The 20580-nt window shown below is 50.0% G+C and overlaps 3 protein-coding genes across 7 annotated transcripts in view; 2 read left to right on the top strand and 1 right to left on the bottom strand.

Annotated features, from left to right (window-relative positions):
* Positions 1–2658, bottom strand: part of LOC115409078 (class I histocompatibility antigen, F10 alpha chain-like) — a 420939-nt gene extending 418281 nt beyond the window's left edge. For 3 of the 5 annotated variants that reach the window (XM_030120073.1, XM_030120072.1, XM_030120071.1), the window contains exon 1: positions 2490–2657. In XM_030120073.1, the coding sequence (XP_029975933.1) occupies positions 2490–2544 (55 nt within the window). In that variant the 5' untranslated portion in view covers positions 2545–2657. Of the gene's footprint in view, positions 1–2489 lie in introns of all 5 variants that reach the window. The other 2 variants (XM_030120075.1, XM_030120074.1) reach the window with 1 other exon arrangement.
* Positions 1–20580, top strand: part of LOC115409072 (class I histocompatibility antigen, F10 alpha chain-like) — a 324040-nt gene that overhangs the window by 285697 nt on the left and 17763 nt on the right. The gene's annotated exons all lie outside the window — the stretch shown is intronic.
* The window catches only part of LOC115409071 (class I histocompatibility antigen, F10 alpha chain-like), a 118061-nt gene that overhangs the window by 60330 nt on the left and 37151 nt on the right, over positions 1–20580 (top strand). The window lies entirely within an intron of this gene.

Here is a 20580-nt window from a genome sequence, read left to right on the forward strand (position 1 = left end):
TCACTCTGACGCCACCAGCTAAGTGACGGTTTATCTAAAAGGAGCCTCAAGCCACAGCATCCAACAGCTGCTGCTGTGATTTGATGTCTTCATTTATATTCATCAGTAATCGCTGCTAAAAAGTTCCCCAAACTGTTGATCTGCTCTTTTGTGGCAGATTATTAGTAGAAAATGAAGCAAATACGTTGTTGCTTTATTATTATGATTCTTCTCAGTCTTCTTCCTGCCTCCAGACCAGAGGTGTGAGCAGCAGCCCTGAGGGCAGCCGGGCCACATGTGTCCAAGGTCAGAGGTCAGACTGAATCTGGACGAGACGCTGATGCTGGACGCCATGGCAACGGTCAGAATGCAACAACACAACCCCCGCTGACCGGGAGGAGAGAATGACACACATGTTGTGTCTGATCTGCTGTTCATCAGCTTTAAGATCAGGATTCACCACAACAACAGCTGAGAGGTCAGGATGAGAGCAAGAATAATAATAATAATAATAATAATAATAATAATAATAATAATAATAATAGTACTATCTATACGTAAAAAACAATTCTCTCCATAAATCATGAATCCTCCTGAACAGTTTCTGGTTCTTTGTTCTGTCTCTGAGTAACAAACTGGAAGCTGAAAACTGCTGATTCAGGAGGATCTTCATGGTGAAAACATGTCTCTCCTGCTGCTCCTCCAGTGAACAGCGCCCCCTGTGGTGAAGTGGCTGCCTGCTGGGTGAAATGGCTCTGAGACTGTCAGCCAATAGAGCTGGGGAGTGTGACGTCACTGCCGCAAAGAGTCACGGGAAGGGCAGGCCGGCGCACGGGCTGTTTGCATGTTACTATCAGGTAACATCCTGGAGTGTTTGCCAGTGGGATCTGAGCCTGAGGGATTATAACTTTGTTGCGTTTTTTGGAATCGCTGGATTAATTTTCCACGGAGCTGCCGGGCTGGACAGGAGACGCAGCGGTGACCAGAGGACCAGAGGACTGCGGATGTTTACAGGCTGCGAGGAATTATCTGCCGCTGGCCCATTCAGTCTTGCAGGGACGTGTGCCTCAGACTATGGGGGCGAAACTTTGGACATTGAGTGGACATTAAGGAGCATTTGAGGTTTATTTTATGACTTTCCGCGTTTTGCGGCATTTTTTTTTTTTTTTTTTTTTTGGGGGGGGGGGGGCTTTTAATTAATTCTTTTTCTGAATACAAGTGAACAAAATATGTTTTCAGAGGCAAGTAATTAAAAAGCAAAGAAAAAAGTGTATGAAATAAAATATACATAATATGTAACATATTTTCACAGTTTTCACAGTGCAGAACGATGCAGCATGTTTACATTTATGCACATTTATACACATGCGGCATTTTCTGTTAAAGTTATTAGGAGGAGCGCTGCAGCGACGAGTGGCTGGTTTTCTGTTGGGGGGTTTCTTGGTAAAATAAATATCGTGTCTGGACTCACTTTTATGTTTCTGGTCTGTTTGTTAATCAGCCCTGCTGTGAGGTGTTTATCCGCCGTGATTCGCTTTGGAAAAAACAGGCGAGTCGTTACAGACTGACCATCTGAAAAGATCTATAGCTAAGTGGTGAAGCTCTTGGTGTGTTAGAAGGAACTTTCTTCCATGGTGATTTATTTATTTATTTATTTCTTTATCAGGGACAACACATATTGATCACTTTTTTTCCAGTAGTAGTGTAAATATGCCAGAGTTAACCATGGACTCATTTACATCTGAGGAAGCCTGCTCTCAGGCTTGGGAATCCTTGAATAAATATTATAGCGATCCTTTTGCAGCGCAGAGAGCATTCAAAGGAAAAACAAACAGTTGATCGACGATCTTGTCAAAGCAGTTACTCAGATTAAGAGTTTAGATGTGTGTGTTGAAAGTTTGGCAGAAAGCTGATGTCTTTTGTCCAGTCGGAGTGCGGCTCCACTCCATTCAGGTTTGCGCTTTTTCCTTGTTCCGTTTCTTCACCTTTTCTGCCAGTTTTTCTCCGCAGGGTCCTGCAGTGCTCTCTCTCGCTTTATAGATTTTTTTTTTCTAGCCTCCAGACGTCCTATTTTTTTAAATCGCTGAATTGGGTATTATGCTGTTGTAGTCTGCTCCCAGGTGATAGCGTTCCATTTCTTTGTTTACATTTCCCGGCCTGCCCCGTCCATCATGCATTGCGTGAAAGTCACGTGGTCTCCCCAGCTCTATAGCTTTGCTCAAACTAACGGCAGCAGGTGATGAACGGAGCTGTTTAACATCTCGGTGGAAGTCCAGGAAATAGCTGCTGAAACTCTTCACTCTGGGCTCAAACTCCTCTTTTCCTCTTAAAGCCAGCTGCCTTCCCAGAACAGAAACTAAGAGAAGAGGCTGAGCTTGTTGTTTCAATACTTTACCAGCGGTGAGGGAAGTTCTCACTAATAGATTTAGTTCTGGAGACAAGTTCATGATCCAGAGGAGACAGATTGTTGACTGAAGCTCTGAAGAGACTCTAGAAAGCTGGAATCCTACCTGGAGCCCCGCTGGGGATTCCCAGCAGAAAGCAGAGAGCCAGGAAGAGCTGCATGTTCACCTGTCCTCTCTTTCTTCTCTCACTGAAACACTTTGAGCGTCTGAGCTGAAGAAGAAGGAAACCAAGAGGGAGGAGGAAGCTGCTGGAGCCAATGACAATTCAGAGTGAGAGTTGCTGGGTGCAGTGTTGCCAACTTCCCAGTAAGGAAAGTCGCTATTGGCTGTCCTAAAAGAAAGAAAAGTTAATCTCTTTCATTCCAGCTCATCTGGAGCTCCGTGATAAAGGAAGTGGAAGAAGCATCTATCTATCTATCCATCTATCTATCTATCTATCTATCTATCTATCCAAAAGCTGCTGTTCTTTCTGGGAAGTCACGTGACGAGCCTTTCCTCTGCTCTGATCCTTCAGGCTGTGGCGCCATCTAGCGGCCACACTCAGCAGCTGCTCAGCGTCACATCCCAGCGTGGAGCTTCAGCTTCTTCTTGAGAGAGACGGACCAACATGGATCCTGGACTCCTCTGCTCTTCTTCCTGCTTTCTGAGACTCTGAACCAAACATTTTCTACATTTATGAAACTGAAGTGAAAGAAGGACGTTTCAGAACTCTGAATCAGAATGTGTGAAAGGTTTCAGTGTGAGGAGGATGTGTGTTCCTGCTGCAGCCATGAAGGAACGTCTGGATCCATGTTTCTCTGTCTGGAGAGGTTAAAGAGGATTCTTGTGACCTTGGGCTCTTGACCTTCTTGACCGAGAAACATCAGGAGGCTCCAGAAGCAGAGCAGGCTGGGTAATATGGGTCTGCAGCCTGAGAACAAATGCAGAGCTGAAGCCTGTCAGTCCAGACCGGTTCTGACGAAGCCTGGAGAAGCATCTGGAGAAAGGAGAGCATCCTGGACCTCAGCATCCTGCTTCAGAGAAAGTGGCCATCAGAGCCCGGCGTCCGCCACGGCCAGGAAGAAGTGAAGCCGCTGAGAAAGAGATGGAACTGGAGCACAGAGCGAGCAGCGACTGATCTACTGAAGAGCCGGGAGTGAAGCACTGAGCTGAAGCCCCTCATGACCTGCAGGAAGACATTCCCTGTCAGGACCAGAGGAGAGCAGCTGCAGCTCAAGCTTTGATTCAATGATGAAACTCAACACTGATGCTGATGTTTCTCTACTTTTATAGCGCTAATGATCAGCTGTTCATTTCATCCAGTGATCAGAAAATCATTGATTCAGTTTCACAACAGTTTGAATTGATCTGATTGCTTCTGATGTGTCGATGAAAATGATTTGTATTTTTCATTTCAGGTGAAATATGAACAAGGATGTGTTGTCAGCTGCAGCTTTGAAGGATTTTACTGAAAGAAAAGTTCTAGAAATCAGTGAACTCCATGTTTTCCTCCTGTTGAATCTATTTTGCAGCCATGCAGGCTGCTGGTGTGACCAGTGAAGCTACAAACACTCCTGACCCAGTCAGTGAGCAAGTTTTACTGCTGGGTTTTGGATGAAGTGAAGAGTCATCTTATATGTGACCGTCGCTAAAACAGGGGGATTTTCTGGAAGATTTAAAAAAAGGCATCAGTGTAGAGTTTGTCCAGTCCAGGGACTCGACACCACTGATCAGAGGAATGTCTCTGTGTCTGCATGTGTGGATCTATATGATCCATGGATATAGAAACACTATTCTAGACTGTTTCCAGACTTTTCTAGAGTTCCAGGAGCCTGATCACGGGGAAGAATCAGATCTTAGTTCCTCCTCTGTCAGATGTTCTTGTCTTCAGCTGCCAGACTGAGTGGTCAGCTCTCTGCTGCAGTGGATCCTGGTTTTTCTTTCTGTTGCTCTGAATGTGATCTTCTTGCTTCCTGACTCCCTTCATGGCCCTGATGTTCCTGATGTGTGTTCTACACTGTTTCTCTGCAGACGCTTTGAAAACAGAGACTTTCCAGCATCAGTGATGGACAGGAGTTCTTCCCTGCAGACTCCTCCTGGAGTTTTCTTCTTGTAAACGTGGCCATGTTGGTGTTTTGTGTTCCATATCTGAGCCGTTTTCATCAGAAGCTCTCGATCCCTGCTGGAGCTTCCTCACTCAGGTTTCACTTCCATGGAAGTTCACCTTTTCCCAGAGTTCCTTTAAAGACTCCAGTTTCTCAATGGAGGCTGGTGTGAAGCTCCTGTCTGCCGCCTGCTGGTCAGAGGGGGTTTTGCAGCCAGACCCAGTTGGAGCTTCATTTGTCTCTGGAGGCTGAAACATGGGATTTATTGATTTATATTCAGAAAAAACTGACAGAAACCACAAAAACTATGTAGCAACAAACTAAACTTTTCTCTTCAGCTTCACTAAATAATAAACAAGTGATTCTCACAGTTCAGCTCACTTCTACAGTGAAATGTGTTTGTGAGGTTTTTCCTCCACCGTCTCTTCACAGCTTCACTCAGAAGCAAACAAACCCTGAGAGTCTCTGGATCTCAGCAGGACGTCCAGCTCTGGAGGATCTTTGCTTCTCCTTCACTCTGTCAGCAGGTCCTGCTGGAGCTCTTTCTGGATGGAGAACAGGTGTGGCAGGAATCAGGCCTGGGGGCTGAGAGCCTGAACTCAGGTGTGATCGACCACAGTGAAGCTGAGTTTTAACGGGGAAACACTTTGGAGACGCCATGAAGGGACGACTCCATGATGACTGAGACTCTGAGCAGAGGAGGAGGAACAGAGGAGCTCCAGGAGAGTTCACAGCTTCTAGAAGAGTTCTCAACACTAACATCTGGAAGCAGCTGGAATAGAACCCACAACCTCAGCTGCTTGCTGCTGGGATCCAGGACAGTTCCACTGAGGAGAGGATTCCTCAGATGTGACTGAAGACTTTATCTTCACAGCTTCTGCTGCTCAAACACACTTCAGCAGAACATGTGGAGCAGACTGGATTTCAGAAGAAACAGCATCGTTCAGGTCTGGAGTCAAACTACACACTTTATCAAGGCTGGAGCCTCAAAGACCGAGACCAGAAACAAAACAGCCTCTGACAGCAGGATTCATTTGAATCATTGAATCATTCATGGAATCAGAACAACAGTGAAGAGGTTTCCTCGTGGACAGTGTTTCAGCCTCTAAAGTCTCTCTTTGCTTCCAGCCTTGCAAAAGGCTCAACAGCTCCACACAAAACGGCCTCAGACAGAACAGTCCAGCCCTCCAACACTGAGGAGGAGTCAGATATCGTCTCCTGAGCAGAGCAGACATTAAAGTGTGGCTGTCCCAGCAGGAAACAAGGCTCTGATGCTGAATCTGCTGGGAGCTCCAAACACATCTGGTGCTGATAGAATGAATGGAAGTGTGTTCTGTTCTGTTGAAGCAGGACTTCAGCCTTCAGGGCTCCTGTCGGCTTCTTGGAGTCGGACCGACGACTCGCCGCCAGAGTTCAGCAGCACTGCGGTCGTCCTCCGAGGAAACATTGTCATGAAGAGATTCCTACAAGCTCTCCAGCTCTGTGTCTTCTGCTGGGCTTCATATCTGCTCTGCATCTGGATGAGCCCAAAGGAGTGAAGAACACATCTGGCTTCATCCAGAAGATGCTGCTGAGCCTCGGACAGCAGAAGCTCCGCCCACAACTTCAACATGAAAACATGAGAAAAGCCAAAGTCCAGCAGAGCAGGTCTTTAGTGGTTTCCAGAGAGTCCGACTGTTGAAGCTGAGCCTCAGTTTGTGATGTTTAGTGTCAGGATGGAGTCTGCTTCTGGGACAGCAGCTGAACTTACTGAGATCAAAGCTGTCAAACTGCTCACAGTGACTTGATTCAGCTGTTTGAAGTCCTGTGACTTTTTTTTCTGGAGTTCCTGGAAACTTTATTGAAGTGGATTCAGCTCAGAAACATGAAGAGTAATCTATTACTAATGTCAAGTAATCCAGTCTGTTTGCTGGAATATATGAAGCTAATTTGACTCAAAGAGTTTTAGCTGAAATAAGTTGATGTGAAGTGAACATTACTGAGACTCTTTCAGAGCTCACAGCTTTAAAAGAAGCTCCGCTCCCTCAGAAAGAATCATTTCACTCTACTGGACACCATCAAGTTCTTTTACTGACATTTCCCAAAGTAATCGCTTTCCTAAAGTCTTTCCAGTAAACTTAACTTGTTAGAATGTGCAGTGATCAGAAACTGGCCTCAGCTGAAAGCTGTGCAGGTTTTCATGGTTTGGGGAGTGAGGAGGAGACACGTTATTATGTTTCCAAATAAATGTCATCAGTTTACTATATACTACTGAGCACAATCTATGTCCTGAAACTAGAGCTCACTAATCATAATGAGGTTATGAAAAGATTCCATCTGAACATCTTCCTGTTCTGACTGAGTCTTTGAGCCGTTTGTCTGGACGGCTCAGCTCAGCAGTCTGTGGGAGAAATGTTCTACTGAAGGTTAGGATGGTTCTTCATGTAGGAGGAGGAAGAATCTGTTCATTCAGCAGTCTGTGCTGCTTTTCACTGGTTTCCCTGTAATATGACATTTATTATTATTATTTTTTTAATGAAGGTACTGTGGTCACAGCTAATTGTTCCTGATGTAGCATCTGTGGCTTCATCAGTAAACATGTAACTGGTAACTGGTGTTGTAGGAGGCGGGGGGCGGGGGGGGGGGGGAGCGGGGTTAGCAGACTCACAGTCTCCACAGCAGCAGCTCTGTTGTGGACGGTTTGATTCCAGCTGCTGCTCAGTGGCTCTCCGTCTCCTGAAGATCTGATCAGCTCCAGTGAAGATTGTCTGAACCAAAACCAGCCTCTCCTGCCACTGAGGCAGAAGGAGGAAAGAGCAGAACTTCTCTTCTTCTTCTCTTCTCTGCTGTTTGGAGACTGACTTCCTGAAGGGAGGGGAAAGCTGTGGCCCCGGTCCATGGAGAGCCACAGAGGAGCAGGACCACATTCCCACATGGACGCAGTGGACATCATCACCTGATTCCTGACTGAGTCTCTGATGAGGATCAGGTTTACTGTAGAAACACTGAACTGATCATTCTCCTGATATTCATGCTGTTGTAGAATTTGGACGAATCTTTTCTTTATTTCATGATGAGCAGGACTGACAGGTGATGGAGGGTGTGTGGAAACGTCCTGGACTTGTTCCAGACTGGTTCTCAGTGTGGAACTGGAAGCTGCAGTGAAGTGGAGCTGTGGGCTCTCCTCTGGATCTCTGTCCCACAGCTTCAGCAGCGTCTGCAGCGTTCAGGGAAGCTGGAGTCAGAGAGAGGCCCATCCCCGATGCAGCTGAGGCTCAGTCAGCCCCATGAGGGAAGAGCTGCTGGTCCAGCTCCGGTCCAGAACCCTCTGCTGCCTGCACCTCCCTGGCTCACTTCACTTTATTTCATTTTAGGTGAACTTCTTTCTACTTTGGCGCTTTAGGTTTCACTTGCTCTGGAAATCAGTGTCCAGTGTGTTCGCTCCCTTTCTGATTCACAGTCCAGATTATTCAGGTTTCTTCAGCTGTTGAACAGACTCTGAGCAGACCTGAGAGTCAGTCAGAGTCAGAGCAAAGAGGCCAAGTCTGATCTAATGATGTGTATTTATCAGTCTTCCTCTCGCAGGCGGCGACTTCTTCATTCTTCTGGCTCAAACATCCCTGGAGCTGGTCTGGACTGGCTGGACTCTGCTTCTCGTGCTCTGATGGGGATACAGTGTTCCTCCTGTTGCTCCAGCACAGCCTCTCTGGGTCTGATGAGGAGTCTTTCTGCACAGAGATACGCAGAAGTCCTTGCTGGAACATTAGTGTGTCTGACTGGACAAACAGGATTATATGAGTTCACAAGCTGCATTTTTCCTTCATAGGACAGAAAATAGTAAACTAGTAATGGAAATAGTACATTTCCACAGAATCTACCTTTTAGAGAAAGGTGTGTGGAGTCTGGACTGCAGCTGCTTGAGCTCTGTTCTGTCCTTGAACCCAGAGAGTCTTAACAACAAGCTGAGTTGTTGTTTTATAAGTCAGTTAAAGTCACTTCCTGTCTGGTGAACAGTGGACTTTGCACCTCAGCGCCATTTCTTCTGAGGAAAGATGATCAGGACTCAGGAGGAAGAACGCTTCAACTGTTGTTGAATCTAGAAAGAAGAAAGAGGAGATGTAGAGCATGCAGCTCCTCCTGGCTCTCTTCTTCCTGCTGGGAATCCCCAGCGGGGCTCCAGGTAGGATTCCAGCTTTTTCTCCACATCTCCTCTGACTGACAAGCTTCTCTTCTTCTGAGGAAAATCTCTTTTTCCTTCTTTTCTTCTGTCTGGAAACATTTGAAGCCTCATTGGAGAAATCAGTGGGCCTCATGTTCATGTTGAATGTGGAACAGTTGGTTCTGTGTTGATCCTGATCTCAGTCTGATCCTGGATCAGTAGTGGAGCTCCAGACTATTGATCCCATATGGAGTGCGGAGGAGACCGAGGCTTCACTGATCCATTCACATGATGGATCCCGTTGATCCCATCACTGGGATCTAGTTCCAGCTGTGTGTTGCTCTTTAATAATGTGTGAGGTGTGTTTAAACAGCCAGAAAGAGGAAAAGGAACTCGTCTCCTCCTGTTCTGTTAGTAGAAGAACTCTGTCAGTCCTGAAGAGAAACATGAACAGAGGCCATCAGCGCCATCTAGTGTCCACCTAAAGGAACTCTCACAGAGGAAGCTGTCAGTGGTCACGTGATGAACGGCAGATGACGTCACGCTTCACGTCTGCAGCTCTCTCTCTGTCTGTGGACAACTAACTAGTTCCTGAGACTGACTAACCAGCTGTCAGCTTGTTGTGGAAGGATAGAACTCATCCTGTGAAGAATGTTCTCACTGATGGAGACGCTGGACTCACTTTAGGACAATTCTCTACTTTAAAGTAACACTAAGGAACTTTCAGTTTCCGTTGATTTTGGCGGCGCCAGTGGACAAAAGCGGTAGTGTTTTGCCTAAAGGAATACTACAGTTCCCATGAGGACTAGTGCGTGACGTCGTAAAATGCTGCTCCCGGTGGCATGCTGTCAGACTGAACTCGCCTACATTTGTTTCCAGTGGCTGTGTGAAGGACGGATAGCGACGAGGTAATGAATCTAATGGTGGCTAAACAATATTATATCATAATGTGACGCATGCCGTGTGCTGGGTTCCTACCACCCTCCTCACAGTTTCTTAGTCCAAGTGAAAGCAATACTGACGCCCTCAGCCCGTGACAGAGGGGTCATTCAACCCATTGTAAGTCGATGTGTCATCACAAAAGATATTAAAATGTTTTATTAAGGTTGAAAAGTTCCTTAGTGTCGCTTTAAATAACTCCTTTAAAATAACCTGCTGGAAACTCTTCTTTAAAAAGCTGAACTCTATGGAATGTCAGACTTTTCCATATTTAGTCCAAACTGGGTGGATTCAGCTTTTTCTGAACCTGTAACAGTTACAGGTGGCGGACCGTGCATTTCACATTAAGGCCTTCAGAACAGATCCGCCTGAACCAATCCACCTCTCAACAACTATTTTGTCTTAAAAAAAAAACTCTTATTATGCAGATATGCACATAAAGAGTTGTTGCACAGCAGATAGATACTTGTGCAGCCAGAATAAATGCCTTTGCTGAAGTGCGCAAGTTTCCTACTACATCTGTGCACATACAATAAGCATCAACAACTTAAAAAAAACAGCAATATTACTTAGGAAAACAGGAACATTTTACTCACCAAAATCCCCATTATTTGAAAACAAAATACATCCTCCTTTCCTTCCTCAAAAAGAGTTCAACTGCTCTGTCATATAGATTATCCGTGCATTTCAGTTCCATAGAGCCAGGGCTGAAAGTCCAGCTGCCCTGTGGTATTTCTGGCGTAAGTTTTATTTCTCTTCAGGTCTTCTTCTTCTTCTTTGGAATATTTGAGGCAGGCGACCAACAACTTAGGTGCATACCGCCCCCTACTGTATCTCTTGGTGAACGTAAAGCAGAGGGCCTGGATATGCTGTTGTTAGAAGCCAGAAGGCGCTGAGTCGCCAACTCGAACTCTGATTGGTTGAAGCAACTGTCTGATTGGTTGAAGCAGCTGTCTGTTTGACGCTTCACTTTACTTCACTGCGCCATCGGGAACGGATAGCGAAGGCCTCAGGCAGTTCTACTTCGTAAGTGCTTAGCCCGCCTACGGGCTTCGCTAGTGGCACACCTCCAATCTCTGTCCAATCCACTGAGACTATACAAAGCTCGACGCACCAATCCCCCGCACGCGATGGCGCAGCGCCACGCCCCACACCGAGGGTACATAACCTCGGATGGCGCTAAGCAAACCCTTCTTCTTTCTCAGCATCTCCATGAGACTTAGAAGCCTCTATTCTCCGGATCAAGATTCGACTAGGATGGATTCGCCGGCCCGGGACCAGTCGCTCTTGCGGCATTCCGCTCATCGTGCAGGACTGTCACGAGCTCTGCTTCCTCTGCCTTGGCTGGCAGCATCACCGCCAGCGGACCTCCTGCACGGCCTGCCTCGCGCTGCCGCTCGAAGAGAGCCAGCGGCGAGCAGCCTTCATGGGCGCAACCTCCCCGGCTCCTGCCGGTGAGGACGACGCCGAGGAGACCGCCGCCGCCGCCGCCTACGACTGGGCCGAGATCCGTGGCAGCGTCAGCAGCAGCAGCAGCAGCAGCGTGTCTGTGTCACGGAGTTCGACTCGGTTCGACTCCGCCTCCACCGCATCCCGTCTCCCCCGTGAGCCTGTGGAGCACCTCGCGGGGCTCTTCACTTCAGCCACCGAGCGCACCGGCCTCGCACTGCCGCCACAGCCTCCGGAGCCGGTGCAGCGTGATTTTGCACTCGGGCTGGCAACCCGGTCACGGGCTCGGTCCCGGACTGCGGTCCTATGTCCCGCCATGCCGTCGTTTCAAGCTCACGTGCAGTGGGACTGGTGTACGCCACTTGCCGCCAAGGGTACGGTGAAGGGCTACCGAGAGTATTCTTGTGTGGAGGGCTGGCCGCCGGTCTCCGGAGTGCCTGCCATTGAGGACTCCGTTCGGCTGTGCCTCCTCCCCCGATCCTCCGCCTGGCCCGGCGGAAAGCCCGTGCTGCCGTCGGAAAGGGACAGGCGCATGGCGAGCTTCCTGGATCGTGGCTACGCTAGCGGCAACCTGATGTTCGCCCTAGCCAATAACATGACCTTCCTCCTGGGCTCTGTGGACAAGATCTGCCACGAGAAGTCCCAGCTTTCCCCCGAAGACATCGTGGAAGTCCAAAATACGGCCGAAGTCCTGATGCGCATGTGCAGAGCCATCGCCGTCAGTGGAGGCCGCGTCATGGCCAACGCACAGCTCGCCATGAGGCACCTGTGGCTTGGTCTGTCTTCTTTATCTGAGCGGGACCAGCGGGGCGTCCTGGGACTCCCCCTGTCCACCTCTTCTCTTTTTGGGCCCGATATACAGGTGATCATCGAGCGCCTGGAGGCAGCAGCACCAGGCTCGCAGCAGCTCGCCCCGCACCTCCAGCCCCGCCGTGAGCCGCCGCCGCTCCGCGGACCAGCGGCGTCCGGCTCCTTGGAGCACCTCGGCACCTGAACAGACCGGACTGTCTTTCCGCCAATCCTCCCGGGGTGCCGATCAGCCCAGACGGTCCCGCGCTCCCGAGACACGGAGCGCCCCGTCCGCTCGACCTGCACCTGCCAGCAAACATGCAAATAAAGGCCGTCAGGCCCGTTACATCTTCCAAAGAGCAGCAGTCCCTCCTCTCCCCCGTGTTAGCATGATCGAAAAGTGCAAAACCCGGCTGGGCCCTTCTCCCTCCCTCCTCCCGCTCCGCGATAAGGCGGCTGAGGATGGTGAGCGGAATGCGCACGGAACCGCCTCTTCACCGGCGCTTTCTTCACGCTCTGGCCGCAATGCGGCTGCGGACGCGGGGCATAGCAGCGCGCTGGAGCCGCTAGCTTTCCCGCTGTGTGCGTCACGCAAGCGGTGCACTGCTGATGTCTTTTCAGCGCCCCGCAAACACTTCAGGCTGCACTCTACACCGGCTTCGGCTCGAGTGAGCATTTCGAATCGTCAGAGCGACGGCTCCGGCCCGGCCCGGATCCCCGCCGTTTGGTATCCCGGCCCCGGCCGCACCCATAGCGCTCTCAGCAGCGTTTGTCCGCCGACCTCCGCTCGTGTTAGCATGACGAGGCGTCAGAGCGGCGGTGCTGTTACGCCCCGGTCTGCCGGCATGCAGCGCCCCAGCCCCGGCGCCACTCATGCCACTCCCAGCGGAGTTTCTCCACCGAGCGGCGGACTCAAGCCGGCCCGGGTGTCCGCCGTAAAGCGCCCCGATCCCGGCCTTATTGGTGTTGCTCCCGGCAGCGCCCCCTCGGCTTCCCCGTGTGTTGTCACGGCGGAGCCTCGGAGCAGCGGAACTCTGCCGTCCCGGGCTCCCGCTATTGAGCGTCCCAGCTCCGGCTTCAGCATCACGGCCAGCGATCCAGAAGGCTCCGACATCAGCACCGAGGACAGCGACCCGGAAAACTCCGGGATCGCGCTGCCTCTGCTCGGGTTGTCCCCAGCAAAGCGCCGGTCCGCGGCCGCCCGCTCTCATTCAGGGGACGCCTGCTCCACAGCCCTTTCGCCGGGGGCCCCCCGTCTCCCGAGGCCGGGAGGACGGGTGGGCCGTCCCCGCTGGCCGTGGTACAGCCACTCACGCTCCGGTTTCACACGTGGCGTGTTATGTTGGGACCGCTTTCTCCCTGGCTGTCCAGGACACTGAGAAACGGTTATGCCCTGCAGTTCGCCTGTCGTCTGCCTCTCTTCAACGGCATCCTTCGTACGCGGCTCTCATGCCCTGCGGGGACGGCCGCTCTCGAGGCAGAAGTAGCCTCACTCCTCCGCCGGGGTGCGGTCACGGAGCTGAGCGCGACAGAGGCGCACTCGGGTTTTTATTCCCCCTACTTCTTGGTCCCCAAGAAAAGCGGGGGTGTAAGACCCATTCTGGATCTGAGGGTCCTCAACACTCACATAGCCACCAGGAGGTTCCGCATGCTGATGGTCAAACACCTCCTGGAGAGCATTCGACCTGGGGACTGGATGACTTCGATCGACCTGACGGACGCCTACTTCCACATCCCCATTCTCAGAAGGCACAGAGCCTTCCTCCGCTTTGCCGTGGGGACCAGGTATTTTCAATACAACCGGCTCTCCTTTGGCTACTCTCTCGCCCCTCGCACCTTTACCAAGTGTGTCGAAGCAGCGTTGGAGCCCCTCCGTCATCGTGGTCTGAGGATCCTCACTTACATCGACGACTGGCTCATACTGGCGTCCTCTCATCAGGAGGCTGTGCTGCACACGACCCAGGTCCTGCACCACATCGAGCTCCCGGGGTTCATGGTGAACCGACACAAGAGCGCGCTCACCCCAGCTCAGAGCATGGCTTATCTGGGGATGGAGCTGGACTCGCTCTCTATGACTGCCCGCCTCTCCGAGGAGAGACGGACCTCCCTTCTCTCGACCCTGAGGTCTGCAGTGACCACACCCCTGGTCGGGGTTCGTCTGATCAGGACCGTCCTGGGTTTAATGGCCGCGGCCCACCCAGTGGTCCGGCTGGGCCTTCTACACATGCGCAGGCTGCAACGGTGGTTTGCACACCTCCGCTGCGTGGGGAAGAGGGACGGATGCAAACGGTTCCTGATCCCGCCCCAAGCACGTCAGGATCTCCTTTATTGGATGGATCCTGCTCTCCTGATGCAAGGAGTTCCCCTGGGCTGCGTGTCGCATCACGTCGAAGTGTTCACCGATGCGCCTCTCGCAGGATGGGGAGGCACCCTAGACCACCACGCGGTGGGCGGTGCTTGGGATTTGACTCCCACTAACATCAATGTGCTGGAAATGACGGCGGTGCAGAGGGTCCTGCTCCATTTCCAAGCCAGGCTGAAGAACAGCCATGTGCTCATCAGGACGGACAACACTACGGTGGTCGCGTACCTGAACAGGCAGGGGGGGACCCGGTCTCCCCCTCTTCATCGCGTAGCGGCGGAGATCCTCCGGTGGGCGGACCGGCACCTCGCGTCTCTCAGAGCGCGTCACGTGCCCGGAGTCCTCAACGTCGGTGCAGACAGAATGTCCCGGGGAGGCCCACTCCACGACGAGTGGGGCCTGTCCCCGTGGGTCGCAGCCCGACTCTGGCGCAGGTTCAGATGCCCAGTGGCAGACCTTTTCGCCAGTGCAGAGAACGCACAGTGCCCACTCTGGTTCTCGCTCAGGTCGTCAGACGCCCCCCCTCTAGGGGTAGACGCCTTCGCACACAGGAGCTGGCCGTCGGGCATCCTGTACGCGTTCCCTCCAGTCCACCTCTTGACCCCGCTGCTGCGCAGGGTGAGGTTGCACAATCTTCACGTGATCGTGGTGGCTCCGGACACCCCGAGTGCGCGGTGGTTCCCGGACCTGGTTCAGTTGGCAGTCGGGGACCCGTGGCCGATTCCCAACGGGCCCGACGCACTGCAGCAGGCAGGAGGCGCCCTTCGGTCCCGCCCCTTCCTGGGCGGGAGGCTCCTAGCTTGGAGGCTGAGCGGGTGAGGCTGATGGAACTAGACCTCCCCCCAGCGGTGGTGTCCACCATCCAGAGTGCCAGGGCCCCCTCTACTGTCAAGGCCTACAGATCTCGGTGGAAGCTCTTCACGTCGTGGTGCTCAGAGAGGGGCTTGGACCCGGTCTCCTGCACCATTGGTGGAGTTTTGGAGTTCCTCCAGGCCCTGCTGGACAGCGGTCGCGCTGCATCCACCCTGGCGGTGTTTGCATCGGCCATCACAGCGGGCCATGGCGGTTTCGGCCGCTTTTCTGCACGCAGCCACCCGCTTGTGAAGCGGTTTCTGCTTGGGGTGTCAGTTGCGACCGCCCCCCAGGCATGTGGTCTCTCCATGGGACCTCCATGTGGTGTTGGAGGGCCTTAAGGGCCTCCTTTCGAGCCTTTGGAGCAGGCAGAGGACTGCTTTCTCTCCTTTAAGGCCGCCATCTTGTTGGCGCTAGCATCCGCCAAGAGAGTTGGGGATCTCTGCGCATTGTCAGTCCACCCATCCTGCATGGTGTTCAGCCAGGATGGGGGACTCGTGCACCTCTGGCCTAACCCGGCCTTTCATCCCAAGGTGATCACTTCGGACTTCCGGTCGCGAGTGATCCGGATCAGGACGCTTGACTCCATGCCTGGTTTGTCTGGGGACGACCCACGCCTGTGACTCACTGTGCCCGGTCAGGGCTCTGCGTCTTTATGTCCAGCGCACAGCTGGCTTTCACACCACGGACCAGCTGTTTGTGAGGTTTGGAGCCCGGGGGCGTGGTTCCCCGCTGACCTCTCAGCGTCTCGCTCACTGGGTGGGGGGCGCTATTGCAGCTGCCTACGAGGCACAGAATATCTCGCCACCAGCAGTGATTCGTGCCATTCCACACGACGTGTGGCTGCCTCTGCGGCCCTGTGCAGAGGGGTCACGGTGAGTGACATCTGCCAGGCTGCCTCCTGGGCCTCTGCGTCCACCTTCATGCGTTTGTATCTGTTGGATATGTGCACTGACTCTGTGGCCATGTTGGTTTTCGGCGAGAACAGGAGTTCGGTCGTCTAACCGTTTCGGTCCTTCTGGCCTGGCTGCCGCGTCCCGGGTGGGCTCGCGGACCAGGGGTTCCCCGCCTGCCGCTCGGCTCTGCTGCGGTCTGCGGATGTTGGTTACGGTGTTGCAGGGGCAGGAGTTCTGCCGCTTGCCGTTTTTGGGTTCGCTGCCGCTCCCCGTGCGTGGAACGCGGACCAGGGGTCCCCCCCTTCACCGCCTGCCACTGTGGTTTCCCGGCCGGCGTGTGTGTGTGTCGCTGTGGTGATGCTTTGTACGTCGTGGGCCGCACTACGTCGCTCGGTGCCCACCTCGTCTTTCGGGAGTTATACGGCCGTTCTGGACGTACGGTTTGTTTACTTCCGTCTTACGCACCAATCCCGTCAGCAGGCCAGCTGGGAGTACATTCATCGACCTACGGCCTTCGCCTTGGTGAGTACCACAAGCGAAGCCCGTAGGCGGGCACGCACTTACTCGTAGAATTAGTAGTTACTGGATGTAACTCCAGTTCTACGAGTAAGTGCGTGCCCGCCTACCTGCTGGCCCAGCTGTCTGCTTCCCTTGTGTTTGCTACGTCAGAAGAAGGGTTTGCTTAGCGCCATCCGAGGTTATGTACCCTCGGTGTGGGGCGTGGCGCTGCGCCATCACGTGCGGGGGATTGGTGCGTCGAGCTTTGTATAGTCTCAGTGGATTGGACAGAGATTGGAGGTGTGCCACTAGCGAAGCCCGTAGGCGGGCTAAGCACTTACGAAGTCGAACTGGAGTTACATCCAGTAACTACTAAATTTCTTTGACCCTAGTAACAGATGATGCCTGAAATCTGATTGGTTAAATGATTTAATATGAAAAAAACATGTCTGGAAGCAGCGCAACCACGGGAAAACTATTAAAGGAACCGGAACATAACGTTTGGAATCAGTTATTAATTATTTATGGACAAAATATAATTTACATCAGTCTGTAATTCAGATAATTTTTAGGCCAGCAGAGAAGGCTTTGCAGGCCCTGACGGCCCACCACTGCTGTAACTACAATATTGATCCCATTCTGGTAAAAAGCTCATCTCTTCCTTGCCAGGCCTTCCTCTCAAGCTCTCTCCTTTTAAACATCATTTTTCACCCAATAAAAATGATATTTGGAACAACAAAGACAGACGGTTTAAAGACAAATGTGTATTGATTGAATCCTGGTTTAACAGTAAGATTCTACTGGTTGATCAGTGATTGAACCGAGCTGCTCATCTCTGCTCCGAGAAGGAGTTTCTAGAAGAATCCAGGATCCCTGGGTCACCTGGAGGTGATGCTAAAGTCTCTCTTCTGCTGTTTGCATGTTATTTAGAGCTCAACCAAGAGTGGATCCTCAACAACTAACCTTGTTCTCTGTGACTGATCCTCCAGCTGCTCGGCTCTGTTTCTCTGTCAGCAGTGGTCAGAACAATAAAGTGATCAGATCCCTGTTTCAAACAGACGTCTTCACAGCTCCACATGTGGTCCCTGCTGGAATCAATCTGTGGAACACATGATGTGGAGAAAGGCCGGCTCTGACCGACCCATACCTGTTAACCAGCAGAGTTAGAGAAATCTCACTGGAAAGAATTCACTAGTTTCACCGTCTAATGATCAGATTGTTGAAGATTCTAAAGAGACTGTTGTGAAATGCTCTTTTTGTTGTGTGAATCCTGAAACAGAGACTCATTTATTTTAGCTCTGCCCTGTGGTCCAAAGCTTCTGCTTCCACATTTGGAATTTAATAGATGAAAATATTGATAAAGAATTTCTCTTGTTGTGGAGAGATGTACTTTTTGGCCTCTTTGACTTGAACAGAAATAATAATTGAATCATTCTTTTGGCAAAACTCCACATTCACAAATGGAAGTTCAGTCAGAAAAACTTCCTCTCTTGCTTTTCACAGTGAGGTCAAGCAGAACATCGACTCCATTCAGTTTTCTCTTCATCAAGAATAAACAAAAACTGAACATCTGTACACATTTTGGCCGTTTTTGTGAACCTGTTCTGCTCTGGTGTCTGTTCAAAGTCCTCTGAATGTTTCCTGTTGTCAGCTGGAATGAAAGCAACTGAAGAAATTCCAAAGAGCTTTTCAATCAATAGTTGATCAATGAGAAGAAAGTGAGCTTTGATTGGTCTCATCAAGTGTTTCCAACCAGAGGAAGTGAAGAAAAGAGTGAAGAGATGCTCTTTGAATCTCATGGATTCAGGCTTTAAAGCAGCTCAACACTTTACACAAGAAAAGGAAGAAGCAGCCAGATCAGAGGGAAACAGCAAATGTCCGATCAGGCTGGACTGTCAGTGTTATTGATTGATTTACTCTCTTCTCTTTCTTCCAGAAATTCACTCCATGAAGATGTTCTACACTGGAGCCTCTAATGTTCCAAACTTTCCAGAGTTTGTAGCTGTGACTCTGGTGAATGAAGTTGAGATTTCTCGCTACAACAGCAACACCAGGAGAAAAGTTCCCACACAGGACTGGGTCAATGAAGCAGTTGACTCACAGTTCTGGGACAGAAACACTGAGATCCTGATGGGAACTCAGCAGTGGTTCAAAGCAAACATTGAGATCATGAAGCAACGTTTCAACCAAACTGGAGGTTTGATTGAACTTTGTCTTTTTTCTTGATCCTGTCTTCACTAAGTCCACACACACACACACACACACACACACACACACACACACACACACACACAGCTTGCTGGTCAGGTCAGATCCAGTCCTCCTCCAGTAGAATCAAAGCAGATCCATAGAGAAATGTGAGAGCTGCTTTGTGAAATTCAAAGAAACTTTTTTCAGCTTCAAACTTTTTCCAAACAGTGTTGAATGAAAACTCCCAGTTTGTCACTTGTTCTTTGAGCTTTGAGTCAGCAGCAGCAGCAGCAGCAGCAGCAGCAGCAGGGGTGAAGTGGTTAGCACTGTCCCCTCACAGCAGGAGGACCTGGGTTGGATTCCTTTCTCTCCTCAGACTTTCTCCCAGCTCAGTGTGATGCTCACACACTCCATTCAGGCTGCTGACTGTTGACAGGAAGCAGATCAATATGTCCCACTGATCCTGAGTCAGCGTCAGCAGCCCGTTAGCTCCAGCAGCTGCTCAACAAGGAGCTAACGGGCTGCTGAGCAACCAGGCTAACCTTCAGCTAGCTGCTGAAAGGAGCTAGCTTCAGCTAGCTTGTTAGCTAAACTAGCTTCAATGTCAGCTAGCTTGTTAAAGAAACTCAAAGGTCATAAACTTGTTAAATAATCGAGCTTTAACATCTGGAGCATGTTACATAACCTAGCTTAAACAGCAGTTAGCCTGGTCAAAAAGCTAGCTTAAACATCTGCTAGCATATTGAACAAGTGAGCTTAAATGTCATCTAGCATGTTAAATTAGCTATTTAATACATCAGCTAGCATGTCAAATAGGATAACTAACTTAATTTAGTTTGTGAACTAAGCTAGCTTAAACATCAGTTAGCTTGTTGTTAAAGCTAGTTAAGACATCTGCTAGCTTTTAAAGAAAGGGTATCTTAATCATCGGCTGTCATGTTAAATACGCTAGCTTAAAAGTAAGCTAGCTGATTATCAAACTAGCATAAACATTCACTAGCATGTTAAAATAAGCTGGCTCGAACGTTAGCCGGCTTGTTAAAAAGTTAGCTGAAACATCACCTGGCTTGTTAAAAGAAGCTAGCTTAAAATTCTGCTACCATGTTAAATAAGATAGCTTAAGCATCCTGCATAAGCATGCTACATAAGCTAACTTCAATGTCAGCTAGCTTGGTAAAGCAAGCCTAGCTTGAACATCTGCTAGCATGTTATTTAAGCTGAATGAAACATCATCTAGCATGTTAAAAATGCTAGCTAACATCTGTTAGCATGTTAAAATAAGCTAGTTTAAACATCATCTAGCTTGATAAAAAAGATAGATTAAACAGCTGCTAGCTTGTTAAAAAACGAGCTTAAACGTCTGCTAGCATGTTCAATAAGCTAGGTCAGCAAGCTAAAAAAAACTAGCTTAAACATCTACTAGCTTGACAAAAAAAAATGAACAAAAAAAAGTCATCTGTTCGCATGTTTAAAAACTAGATTAAAAATGTGCTAGCTTGCTAAAAAAAAACTAGCTGAAACGTCTGCAAGCTTGTTAAAAGTTGACTTAAATATCTGCTAGCTTGTTAAATGCTGAACAGGAAGAAGGTGATGTATAAGCTATGTAGCTTCAGCCTAAACCTTTTCGATCAACCTGGTTTTCAGTGGTGTTGCTTTGGTTAGTATACTTTTCAATATGATCGAAATAAACTAATCTCAATCTCAATGTTAGCTTAAACATCTGCCAGCTTGATAGAAAACTAGCTTAAAAATCTGCTGGCTTGTGAAAGAAACTGACTGAAACATCTGCTAGCTTGATTTAAAAAACTAGCTTAAACATCTGCTAGCATGCTAAATAACCTAGCCTAAACTTTAGTCAGCTTCATTTTAAAAAAAGTTAGCTTAAACATCTATTAGCATGCTAAACACTTGCTTGACCATCTGCTAGCTTGTTAAAAACTTGCTTCAGCGTCTGCTAGCTTGTTTAAAATCTAGCTGAAATATTTGCTAGCTTCTTAAA

The sequence above is a fragment of the Salarias fasciatus genome, chromosome 22, assembly GCF_902148845.1.
Source record: "Salarias fasciatus chromosome 22, fSalaFa1.1, whole genome shotgun sequence".
Lineage (NCBI taxonomy): Eukaryota > Metazoa > Chordata > Actinopteri > Blenniiformes > Blenniidae > Salarias > Salarias fasciatus.